The 14009-nt window shown below is 39.5% G+C and overlaps 1 protein-coding gene across 18 annotated transcripts in view; it reads right to left on the bottom strand.

The window, feature by feature from the left end:
* ARID1B (AT-rich interaction domain 1B) overlaps nucleotides 1-14009 on the bottom strand; it is a 357120-nt gene that overhangs the window by 167811 nt on the left and 175300 nt on the right. For 14 of the 18 annotated variants that reach the window (XM_083496337.1, XM_083496351.1, XM_083496347.1 and 11 more), the window contains one exon: nucleotides 821-862. The exons of the other annotated variants lie outside the window; for them this stretch is intronic. In XM_083496337.1, the coding sequence (XP_083352463.1) occupies nucleotides 821-862 (42 nt within the window). The remainder of the gene's footprint in view (nucleotides 1-820; nucleotides 863-14009) is intronic. 18 annotated transcript variants of the gene reach the window in all.

The following is a 14009-nucleotide window of genomic DNA, read 5'->3' as shown; positions in this document are numbered from 1 at the left end:
TAACTTTAACAGTGTAAATTTGGATTTTTTCCCAGTTACCAGAGTTAATTTTGTGCATGGTTCTCCCTTATGAATTTTGAAATTCATTCTTTTCTTACTGATTGTTCTACCTTGGTGATAATGCCGCTGTTATGCCTTTCAGAAGTATCATATTATACGGATAATTCAACAGCAGGAGACTCGTGATTTAGGCTCATGTTCCCAAATTCTTCTCCCTCTCCCCATAACCATTCTCTCTTCTCACTAAGTGTCTGTATAGCCTACACACAATCTGTTTTGCCTAGGATCATCTGCTACTAAGTACGCTTAAGAATGAGATCAATACCATAATGTGCATCATCCAAGATTTCACAAATAATTGAAATCAATGTTTAAGTTTGTGAAAGTACGCATAGAACCTTCACAAGATCTCTAGAATAACTTAAAATTCCAGACAGTACAAATCAGAATTACCAAACTGGTCAGACATCAACCCCTTTACAACGAAAAATGGCTATCAGTACACAAATGCAAGAGGCTTATTAAACTCCAGAACTCTATGAAACACCACATTCAAAAGTCCCCTCTTTCCATTCCCCTATAACATCAGCTTTTCCAATCTGAGTCCCCTCAAAACATTTCACTTTGAAAATAAGTGGAACACCACAGACCATATGAAGTGCCACCTGAAGTATTAAGCCCCAGATGTTGCTTGAACTAGTGGATTTGAATCAAATATTGATACAGTTTTCGGGGGTTGGGAATAATTTTGTATGCAAAATCAAATTAACCATCCTACATTGATGACACCTAGAAAGTCAAAACTTCATCAACTACAGACCTTGAGTCCAAATGAAGCATCCTCCGAGGCCAAGACTTCAACCTGAAATTATAAGCAAAAATATCATTTCAAAGGTAGTCACTTAAAAATATCTATTGACCAGAACAACAGAATCCGAGAAAACATATGTATGTAAACACTGTGTAATCCCATAACACAAGCTGTTTAGACACAGAATAGATAGAACCAAGCTATGAATTGAACACACTTGAAAAAGCCAATCGTCATTTGGGGAAGGTAGGCTGTCAAAAACTAGAATTCTCACCATAATAAAGATAGCTGAAGAAAATGTTGCAGTGTTTTATACTGTAAGGGGCAGGGAGAAGCTAGATTGAGGTCTTTTGGTAGATCTCTGGGTGATGTGTGGTAGATCAGCAAGGATTTCTGACTTCTAATAAGTCAGGCTTTTTTGAATTTCTGATCTGCAGTAACTCATATGCAAATTTGTACTTGCACTTGCAGGTCATCCCAACGCTGTGGCTCATGGAGTGGGTAACTGGCAATGCACCTAATTGGCAGATAAAACTCAAAGCAAATTGTGCCAGTCTGAAGTCTGCCCAAACCTGCTGAATACTGCATTCGTGCAATATCCAGTTCAAGCAAGAAACACTGTTTGCTTCTGGATGAGGAAAAGACAAAGGGCTAAGCATATCAAGACAGTGGGCAGGTTTATTGGTGGAGTTTGTATCAAAACCTAATGATGGTCCTTCAAATTGGTTTTCTTTAAAAAAATAAGATAAGTATAATAATACACACACTTCTAAATACTTGTCATGGATTCATCCTCAAACTGGAATTAAAATTATGCATTAAAGTTATACATAATTGGAACTTAAATAATTAAAGAAGCACACACACAACATAAGCAGGAGGAGCACTTGTAAATTTGTGACAATCAAGAAGGTAAAATCTATAAATATATATATATTAGTACTGTTGAATGACTTTCAGCTACAAGTAAGGCTTGGACATTCTTTCTTGAATGATCTTTCCTTTCTTGGTGCCATATCTCACAAATGCATACACAGACACACTCCAACGCTATCCCTCTACTTTTGCTCTGGAAGCCCCAAACTCCTATATCCAAATTATATAAATCAATACATAGGCCTTAGTAAATACAAGCGACAAGAGCAGTGGGAAAGAGGGGCTAATCAAGGGTGCAGCAAGTCAGAATATAGGGAAATTACCCTTCAAGTCAATGGACAGGGAAAGGAGTTATGAATTCAGAGCACAAGGATCACAACTTGCCCCAGCCACAAACTAAAGCACTATTCTAATCTCAAGTTTATGAGATGTTGCCTGGCTTCAAAATTCCTGCACAAACTTACATGACAGAAAAGAAACAAGAGTAAGTGGAAATCGGGCAATGAGTATAGAGTCTCACAGAATCCTGACCTGCCTTGAGCAAAGCAGATTCTGCAAACAACAGACTTGCTCTCCTGGGGCAGAGGCCGCAGCTGCTGGATTGCAAGAAACAATGAGGCATAGAAGCACAAAAGAATGTGTGCATGCTGTTATAGGATCTAGTGAGGCCAATATGGAATTGCCAGTGATCTACTAATGCTAAGATTTGAATACACATGTTCAACTTTTAAAAGAAATATTAACTTCTTACCATACTTCACAATCAACTGGGTGACATGGGCTTTAAATAGGCTTGCCTGTTTTGGAAGTACATCCTACTGATTTCAAAGGCACTTACCTCTAAGTAAGTGTGCTTAGGGTTTCAGCCTTATGTCCACATCTGTATTCTGGGCTGAACTCTGTAGCAAAATTTCAATTTAATGTCACCATATCTAAAAAAATTCACCACCTAAATGCTCCACAATAGTACATGTGACTTTTAAAAGAAGGATCTGACAGGCTGCATCAACAAGGACAGAGAAAGGAGGCTGACAAATTAAAATAACCAATAAATGCATTTTGCAGGTCCCAACAAGGTGCATCCAATGCTCAAAACAACTGGCAGAAAACAGAGCATTTCATCACACTGGTAAATGTATAGATGTAAAAGTTAAACCACAGAAAGTGTGGGGGGGGGGAAAGAGATCACAGGCAGAATTAGAATCAATAATTATGTTTGACTCTTTAAACAATACATCCATTTACAGCCAAGAGATGCATTAACAATATTGTCTACAGAGCAGGCTCTAATTGGAAATCAGCTAATCTGGGCAGAAAGAGAAGAGAACATTAAACTAGTTTGATGCCGTATTTTTGGAACACTATCCAAATTCTTAAATTAAAATGATATGGAACTGACTGATTTAAAATTATTAATTTAAATTTTCTCCTGTTAGACCACAGAAGCAAAAAGAGACAGTTATAATAGCAAACGGTTAAAATCTGAGTATGTTTTGTCTTTCATATTTCCTATGTGGGGCTTATGACTTTAACTCAAAAACTCAGCATGAAGTCATCAAATGCTTCTAATTGCAAACAATTGTACAGAATAACACAGATAATGTCAGTTCTTTTCTTTCTTTTTTTAAGAAAGTAAAGAGTAACCATCAAGTGCTTAGATTCAATGCCCTGATACAATATTTCATGTCATGCCAAGGACAGTCCAATAAAATATCAACATGTTCTTTTTGTTAACAGGAAATGATCCCCATCCACCACAACATACAGTTGTATCTTACTCTCTTTAATTTGCTCTTCTTGTTTAAGTTTGCTTTAAGTACTGTGAAAGCACATATGTAGTTGTAATGTCACATAGAATAAGTTCTGCTTAAACTCAAGCAAAATTACAGCATCATGCAGATTGTAGGAACTGCTTTTCTTAATAGTTTAAAACCATGCCTGGAAGGAATCACCCTCTAGTGGAAACTGCAGGGTACTTCAAAGACCTTGTGAGTGTATCTTGTAACATACCTAATAAAAAAGAATAAGGACACCTCTCTATATTGTTCATCTGCTTAACGCTCGTGGCAGTGGATAATGAGTTTGGCTATCAACTGAACGTAACCTGTCACTAAATAAAGGCTGTCAGTAGCTGTTGTTGGTGCCACAGAATTGGAAACATGCAAACTTGCCATTAACAACACTGAAAGCTTTTAAACTATCCCCCCCCCCAAGCACAGGTATCCATTTAAAAACCTGCCTGCTTTTCATTTACTTTTACATGCTGATATTATATGACTGTTGGTTATCCTAGATGCGTATTTAGCTCCTTAGGACACAGGCAGCAGGCGGCAATATAAACTGCTATAGATTTCTAATAGCAGCTAACATTTCTGACTGATAAAGGTTTCAGTGGACGTCTTAAGTCCTGAAGTGCTGTTGGGCCTGAAACTGGGTTAGCAGGCTCTGCTAGTGGAGGAAGGAACAGAGGAGGGGGGCTCTATTGTAGGAACAAGGGTGGGAGGAGGGAAGGATCTCGCTTTACCACCCTGACTTCTGTTGCTTTGGAGTCACATTGGAGGGGAGAGCCTCAGAAGACAGTAGCAACTTGAACAGCAACAGGAGAGTGCAGTCATGTCACATAGAACTAGTTGCTGCCTTCAGAGAGGGGAGCAGACCCACCCACCACTATATACTGCATACTTGCAATCTTGATATTCCCACAAGGTGAGAGGGTCTCATAAGTGAGTATGCACAACTCATTTTTTAAAGCAAGGCAGGACAAGTGCAGAAACTTGTTGGGACAGCCTCATCACTTCTGACTAGTTCTAAACTTTTTGCCCTGCTTCTATACCATGACTTGCCACTACAAGTAAGAGCCTTTGTGCGCTGAGCAGGAGCCAGGACAGTGAAGTACCTTCCTGTTTTGATCATTGTGACCTCCAATTATGGAGAAAAGTCAGTAAATTCATGTTCAAATGCACCATTCAACAAGACAAAAAAATTCCACAAACCCCTTCGACGTAATCAAAAAACAATGGGAGGACGACATAGGCTATGAAATTAACCCACCCAATGGACTAGAATGTGGTCTAAATCTCCCTTTAAATCCCTCTCAGCTAAAAGGAAAGAATTCACCTTGAAACTCACTTACAGATGGTACCTAACACCGTGTAAACTAGCGCTGATATGCCCAGGAGTCTCACCAAAATGCTGGAGAGGATGCATCTCCACAAGCACAAAGCTCCACATGTGGTGGGAATGTCCCAAAATCCAACTCTTCTGGACTTCAGTCATACAAGAAATAAGCAAATAACTAAACAAGTATTAGAAGTCACCCCAGAACAGGCCCTACTGAACATCTTCCAAGATAATAATGCTCACTCGCATTATAAAGGGCTGATAACCCACCTACTCTCAGCAGCCAGAAGCATCATAGCCAGACACTGGAGAGACCTGTCAGAAGCAAACATGAACCATGGTATCAAACAGTATGGGAAACAGCCTTACTAGAAAAACTAACCAATAAACTGAAACTGACATGGGGACAAATAGAAGATGCCTTTATCACATACATAGGCCAACAAGACGACAACAAGAATCCGTCGACATCATAAAAATCAATATGGCTAACCTGACCCAAAAACCCACCCTTGCACACACAAACAAATCTCACTACAGCCAACCAAAGACAACCAACCAAACCCTAAGCCACATCCAACTTCTCTCACCACCAAGGAAATATAACAAGTGAATAGAAAGCGAACCCACACAAGTGACGCTGACACAAAAGCCCACACATACACTAAGAAGAATAGAAGCATTACCACCCCACCCCACCCCCTCACTACCCTCCCCCTCTTTTCTTCCCAACCTAATACTGCATGCAACACTAATGTTTCACAACAAATGAAACTGATCTGTAAAAAACATAACTGGGAAAAAATAGACAATGCACATATTTCTGAAAACTAAGAAATCTTTAATAAAAATTATTATAAAAAACTAGCTTACCACTGAATCCTAATAAAGAAGGGTGCAGGGTGATCTGAAGCAAAAGTGGGCAGAATTTAAAGAATTTTTGGCCCAGGAATTTGTTTTGAGTGCCAAAACCTGAACTGAGCTCACAGTCCTTCTATATAAATATATAATCAAAATACTCTACTTTCCTCATTTCAGCACTGTAATTTTCGGAAGGGGCTGTTTATTTTGTTGTTGCCGTTGTTAAACAAGTTGAGAGTCGGAAATCCTTGCTTCTACTTCATTCACTCAGAAAACTGCAGGTATACCAGTAGATCCTAATCCATCTTCTGCTCACCATTACTAAACTATGTTATGAGCAGGCAAGAGTAGGTAGCCCTTATCATATGGAGAGCCAGTGTGCTGTAGTGGTTAATAGCAGTAGTCTCGTAACCTGGGAAACCGGGTTCGCATCTCCGCTCCTCCACATGCAGCTGCTGGGTGACCTTGGGCCAGTCACACTTCTCTGAAGTCTCTCAGCCCCACTCACCTCACAGAGTGTTTGTTGTGGGGGAGGAAGGGAAAGGAGAATGTTAGCCGCTTTGAGACTCCTGAAGGGGAGTGAAAGGCGGGATATCAAATCCAAACTCCTTCTTCTTCTTTTCCTGAGAAACTGATTCTCCCAGTCAGTATTTATCATGGTGGGGCTCCAAAAGCCCCATCCCAGCCTAAGACAAGTCCCCAAGGAGAAAAATTGCTTGGGAGCAGAGGTCATAGTAAAATTGACAAAATCATAATGCCTCTAAAGCAAAATTTCACAAGGAAAAATCAACATAACACAAGGAAATAATTTGCGTTTGGTGCTTTCCCCCTCTCCCACAACTGATATTAAAAATCCTCAAATCCAAACTTGGCTTTTTCATTTGTGTTTAGTTAGGTCAGCTCCTCCAGATTTCTGTGGGAGTCTGCAAATGAGAAGTCTGCCGGTAAATTAACCCTAAAATATGACCGAGTGTTAACACTGAACAGCAATCTATATTAGAGGCAGCTGGTGTGACAAATTAGTATAAATAATTTCAACAAAATATTTAAATGAAAAGCCAGTGTTATTTACATGAAGAAGTACCCTTCTCTGAGCTGGCTATAGAAGGTCTTACTGTGCTAGCCTTGCAAGGGGATAAGAGGAGGGGGACAAAGTTGGATTCTCTGGATGTATTTATAAGACTATCAGACAAAGGTCTTCGAAAAAGAAAGCAGAGACTTTTACTACAGCCCACTAATACAATAATTCCATTCATCTCATTCCTTGAGCTGATCGTTCAACAAAACAGTATCATAATAACTTAAGTAACAACAGATTCGTCTCTGCCTCTCGCACTAGTAAAGTGGTCTATAGGTACAGAGGGTGAAATTTTGAATGCGCACAAGTGTGCTCGTGCAATACATATGTACATCTGGAGATTCTGAGGGGTTGCTTCAACTTCCAGTAAGCAAGAAACTGCAGTTCACATAATAGTTAGCCTCTTTGGTTGAAAGAAATAAACTACTCCCGTCATGCAGTAGTTTTGGGTTGTGAATCGCTCCGAGATGTACGGAGGGCGATATACGAATTTAATATATAATAAATAATCATAAACAAAGGGTATGTAAAGGAAGCAGCCTTACTCTGCTATGTTTGCATGAACTGATTGCCCACCATAGCAAAAGCATCACAGGTGCCCACCACCTCTGCCACTACCATGTAGGTTTCTCAGTCAAAATAAAAAATAGCAAGCCACCAATAGCTTCCATGGTTCTGTGACAGATGAGATTTCAGCAGCAGATTAATGTTTCAGTCTAGGAATGCTAGTACGTTAAAAACAAACCCAGATGCATCACTCAGCAAATCTGTGGCAAATCCATATGCTCTTGCCAGTGCTTCAGCCAACATCTTAAATGTGGCAGAAGCCATGCTATTTTTTTTTTAGAAAAAGAGGTACCGAAACTCACCATGAATGCTTTCCTTGTTCTCATATAATGGCAGTGGCACCCACCTGAAAGGTGCCGGAACTCAGTTCCAACAAGTTCTGAAAAAAATCCCTGGGCAGAAGTACCCACCCTCTCCATAGCAGCAAATCCAGGTCCAGCAGTAGTATCTATTAAACATATTTCTAAGCCTTAACAAGAGATGTATGCTTCCCAGAACCAATCCTCTCACTATCCTGTATTCACATGGAAGGCATGTTCCATTTTCTGTAATCTGTATCCATTTATAGAGGGCACAACTGAATGTCTCTCCTAGTGCAGGTCCCTCCAGGAATAATTTCCCATGGTGTACTTGGCTAAATGTTCCCATGCTGTCCAAAAAGAAGTCCTCAGATGATTTTGAAACACCAAGCATTTCACTTCTTTTCATTCCAAGTGAAGGTGATATGGCAGGTAAGGAAATCCTTTCACCAGAAAGATCCATGGAACTGCCAAGCAATGATTGAAATGGAATGTGAGGATCTGATTGAAGACTATTAAAAAGAAGCTGTAATATGTACCTTTTTTAAAAAAAAAATCCCCTTTTAAAATTCTAACCAAAAGGCGCATTCTTTGAAAAGGCTTTGTTAATTAACCTACAGGGACTGGATCTAGTTTTAGAAAATAGGTTTTTTTAAATAGTACTGCCTACATCTGAGGAGTTTTATATGGGATAGGATTTTAAAAGCACAGCGGAACATTCTCTCTGATTTTCAGAATGGTACTGTTGTAACATTTAATCCATTTGTTGCCACTATTTTTGGGCAATAAAGAAACATCATGCTCAAGGCTTCCTCCCTTACTACCTTTCCTCAGCCCTTCCAAGTCCTTCACAATACAACATCTGTGGGTGTTACACTTTTCAGTAATAGTGAAATAAGTTCTTATTTTATTTTTGCATTTTCTATTTTACAGAAACAAATGAGTTCTTTTAAGGCAGGGTCGCTTTTAAAATTCCAGTGTGTGTTCATTTTGTAATTGGGAACCTTGCTTCCAATACTCAAAACAATTTATAGCGAAATCTTCCCCAAAGGAGAACACAGCATTTATCAGTTTGCTTCTGCTGCTGCTTGCCACTGGTGAGTCAGGGACTGGGGACAGAGCAGCCAGGGCAAGGCATTTATGAAATGCTGCTATTAATTGTGTATCTAAGGCAGCCCGCTGGGGATTTCCAAACAAGAAACAGACATGAACATTACACGTTTTAAAAATGAGGCATGTGTTCATGCAACAAACCCATGACTGGGTTGCTGACGGCAAATCATGGAGGATATGAAAGAATGAACATTGCAAACTGACTGATGGGAACAAGGGTATCTGTGCTCTGCTGCTCCTTGTTACAGATGGCCTCACCTATGTTGCTGGACTATGACTCTCTTCATCTCTGACCATTGGCCATGCTGCCTGGGACTGCTGAGAGTCCCATCTGGAGATTGACAGGTTCCCCAACCCGGAGATTGGCTCCAGGGAAAAGGATGCTCCCAAGTGTGCATCCATGAGTTGCTGGTGGGAAGTGGTTGCCACATTTCACTCAACTTTAATATCTCTCACCTGGGTGAGGCATAAATCAAAATCCCAAAAGATGGTGCTTTGACTATTTAATTTGGGAAGGCCTCCACTTCCTGTAGAAGCCAGTTATACTTTTCAAGGAACTGCATTATTCTGGCGATCACTATGCTTAATTTATAGAAGGTGGAAATAATTAAGTCACATCTGCAGACAGTGATCAGTTGCTTCCTATGCCCTTGCTTATTGAGCTCATAAGAATGATAGGAATGACATAATATAAATCATAAAAGTGTACAAAGTCTTTTGCTAGCTTACACCCACAATTAGCTTGGCAGTGACATCATAGCAGCAGATTTGAACTTACTCTGTCAGCAATCAGGCAAGGCAGAGTGGTGCTACAGTATCATAGGACTCTGGTAGGAGATGAGTGAGCTGAAGAATAAAATAGGGTCAATTCAAATTTAACTATTCCAGCTTCCTAAACCATGCGGGACAGTGGAAGACAGGAGTGCTGGGGTCCTGAAGAGTCGGACACGACTAAATGACTAAACAATAAATCATGCCTATGGACTCAGAAATTCCCAGAAATTCTCTCATCCAAACAGCATGGACATTGGTTTCCATCTCATGCAGAAATACTGTCCTGCCCAGGAAATACTAACACATGCTTTTGAAAAGAACTAAGAAAGTCAGACTTAAAGTAAGTGATCTTACTTAGTGTCTTTCCATGTGTAAAGAGAAATCCTTAATTTCACAACTCATCCCCTGGTTTTACAGATATAAATCCTGCAGTTCAAAAGACACGTGGTGTGCACAGCCAGATACTTTATGCTGCTGGATGACAAAAGCCAAATATGTATTAATTGTTATAGAAACTAATTAGTATGCATGCTTGTTCACGAAATATATTAATTAGGAAATTGGAAAGTTGATTTAAATTATTTAAACCAGGTCTTTTTCTTGAGCGATTTAAATCAACTTGATTTAAATCAATCTACCCTGCTTGCCTGCATCTCACACTTGCTTGTTAATTCTCCTCATTCTCCTTATTAGCATATTCAGACAACATAGCAGCTCAAGGACACAGCTTGCTGAAACAGCTCTGTATTTAGACTAGGCTACAACAGAAGACACAATACTCCCTCATATTGTTAAATACTATTTAGCAGTACAAATCTCTCATGCTCACATCTACTCATTGACAACAAATTTAGGAAGGCATTAACATGTTTGCCTATATTTTAAATAATATTTATAATCCTATATATATGTACTCAGAGCGGACCCCTTTTATTTCAAATTGGCTTATTCTCAAGTGTTTATAGGATTGCAACTTAAAAACCTCAATTCTGCTCCCTCTAATTTTCAGTGATTATTCAGCAAAATTTATCGTGAGTATAAGTGGTAATTTTTATACATGTTTTGAGCATGGCTTTGTGTAACCCACTTTCTGGGATCCTATTACATTTTGCAGAATACCAGGAATAGAGTAAAGGCCTAACATGAAGTAGATACTATATAACTAAAACCAATTGTCATAAGTGAGGTGGAAAATACTACTTATTTCAGTACACTGCTTTTACTGGGAACAGTTTAAGGAGACAACAGACACATTTAGATGACAAAGCACTACAAAAAATACTTTCCAGCAGGACATAAATGACTAGTTACTAAAAGAAAAACAGACTAAACTAAACTGAATTAGTTTTCTCTTCTGACTCAAGTCTTGTATACACAAACACATTGCTATACTGTGCAAGCAGCACCATGCTATACAGGGCAGCTCGCCACGACAAATAATTGCAGTGAAGCTAAGGCACTGTGCTCCAAAGCAATATTCAGTGGAGACAAATGGTTAAGAGGCTATATCTGGTTATTTTCATTCTAAAATAAAGCACATAAAGCAGATACCCCCCAAATGTTACCAACTATGAGATTACGATTATTTCCATTACCAATGCAGTCTGTCTAGTAGGAAAAAAAATATTTCATTTGCGATCACAACAAACTGAGAAACAATAATTTGCTGGAGGCAATTCAGGGAATTCTATGGCTGAAAAAGGATTAGAACCCAAGACTCCTAAGTACCAACACAATAATCTTACCACGGTCTACTACCCACAAACTACTAAATTGTTACACTGGTATTTGTTCGTTCTGTGCCAGAGAACAATAGGAGCTTGAGAAAGGGTCACACCCTCAAAACATTTGTTTGAATGTTAATTACAGCACTCGCATTTTGAATTTCAAAGAAATGGGACAGAGGCAAATGACCTGAAATATAACAGTTTAACTTTATTTGTAAAATGTGTGGTACAATCCTGGGAAGTTTACACACTAGCCCAACTGAGATGAATGGAAGTTCCACAAGGGTACTAGTGGATTTGCAAACAAGTCTATATTCATTTCACTAAAGCTTGCAAATGAAAAGGTCCTAGCTGATTACACCAAATTACATTTACATACTAACCCAGTTTGCACATTATGGTAAATCACAGGTAATGGTTTACCATGAACTCAGAGATCACTTCCCTCCTAAGCATGAGGAAGCAACAAAATACAATCCCTGACTGTTATGTCTGAAATGGTTTGTCATGGTTTGTTTAATCACAACAAACTATGATTGGAGCCCAAGAGCAATCCTTTGCTAACCAGCCATGGTTAAGAGCGAAACTATGAAAAACTAAGCCAGGGATTGTGGTTTGTTGCTCTCACTTACACTATAGGTAAATCAATAACTATGGTTTATTGTGACATGCAGGTGATGCCACAATGCAAAAGGATGTTTTTTAAAAGCTATTTGTGTTAATTTCATCTCTTGCTCAGTGTTTTACAGCCTGATCTTAAACATGTTTACTCAGAAGTTCCACCAAATTAAATGGGACACATATGTGCCAGACATTTCAGCCATCTACTGTTGTATTCTGGAATCATGTCACAGGGTCAACTACACCCTTCTTGTTGATGGCATGCAGATATTCTCAAGCACAATGCTCAAAAGTTATCCTTTTGCCCTTGCCTACCCACATTATGGTTATAGTAGATTAAGGTGATAGAACAGATTGTGGAAACCATTGTGGCATCTCTTTATTAGCTGCGGCCAGCAAAATTATTGCAAGGATCTTGGCAAACCGTCTCCTAACAATATCCGAGCTCACCCTTCCTGGATCCCAAAATGGTTTTCAACTTTCCAGGGCAGGGGTAGGCAACCCCTCAATATAGTCCGGCTCACCACATGGTCTGAGGGATGGTGGACCGGCCCACGGCTGCAAAAGGTTGCTGACCCCTGTTCTAGGGGGACCGTTGCCATGATTTTCATCGCTCGACGGCTACAAGAAAAATGCAGAAAACAAAACCACCCCTGTATATGGCATTTATTGACCTGACTAAGGCCTTTGACACTGTAAATCGTAATGCCCTGTGGACTGTCCTTCTGAAAACTGGCTGCCCAGATAAATTTGTGAACGTTCTTTGGCTTCTCCATGATAATATGACAGCAACAATCACAGATAACAATGGCTCTCAAAGTGAACCATTCATGTGGGATCAGGTGTTAAACAGAGTTGTGCTATCATCCCAACTCTATTATTTTCATTAGTATGATCCTACATTTTGTCGAAGGGAAACTCCCCACCAGAGTAGAAATCATATATCGAACAGATGGAAAGCTCTTTAATCTGAGTAGGCTGAAAGCAAAGAGTAAGGTTACCGTAACTTCCGTCATAGAGCTTCAGTATGCTGATGACAACGTAGTATGTTCACATTCAGAGGATGACCTCCAAACTATCTTAAATATCTTCACAGAAGCTTATTAAAAGCTGGGCCTATTGTTCAAAATCCAAAAAACCAAAGTGCTGCACCAACAAGCACAAAACAAACCCTTTGCAGCAGCACAAATCCAACTCAATGGTGTAATGTTGGAAAGTGTTGATCACTTCTCCTACCTGGGCAGTTATCTTTCCACAACGGCCGACATTGATGCCGAAATCCAGCATCGCCTGAGCTCTGCAAGTGCAGCTTTTTCCCAATAGAAATGAAGAGTGTTTGAAGACTGGGACATTCACAGGGTAACCAAAATGCTTGTTTACAAACCTATTGTACTACCAACCTTACTGTATGCTTATGAAACATGGACCACTTATAAACACCACCTCCAACTCCAGAAAGATTCCATCAACGGTGTCTCTGAAAAAAATTACACATCACTTGGGAAAGCAGGCAAACTAATGCCAGTGTACTGGAAGAAGCAAAGACTCAGTGTCAAAGCAATGATTCTTCAACATCAACTTCATTGGACTGGTCATGTTGTTCGGATGCCTGATTATCATCTTCCAAAGCAACTACTCTATTTCAAACTTTAAAATGGAAAGCGTAATGTGGGTGGGTCAACAAAAGAGATTTAAAGACTCTCTCAAGTCAAATCTTTTAAAAATGTAGTATAAACACAATGATTGGGAAACACAGGCCTGTGAGCACTCCAGTTGGAGAATAGCCTTTACCAAAGGGTGCCATGGACTTTGAAGACACTCGAACTCAGGATGAAAGGGAGAAATGTGCTAAAAGGAAGGCACATTTGGCAAACCCTCACCATGATTAACTCCCGCCCGGAAACCTATGTCCCTACTGTGGAAGGATGTGTGGATCCAGAATTGGCCTCCACAGTCACTTACGGACTCACTGTTAAAATCGTGTTCATGGAAGGCAATCTTACTTGGCTACGAGTGATCGCCAAAGAAGAAGAAGTTATAGTTATAGTAGATTAAGGTATTTATGTCATTTTGCCAAAATATAAATGTGTACATGCATCTCCAAATTTACATAAACAATATAATCCTATGTATATCTACTCAGAAGTAGACCCCATTTAATT

Source organism: Podarcis liolepis, assembly GCF_965112155.1.
Source record: "Podarcis liolepis genome assembly, chromosome: 3".
Lineage (NCBI taxonomy): Eukaryota > Metazoa > Chordata > Lepidosauria > Squamata > Lacertidae > Podarcis > Podarcis liolepis.
The sequence above is the reverse complement of the archived record's forward strand: the minus strand, read 5'-3'. Positions and strand labels throughout refer to the sequence as shown.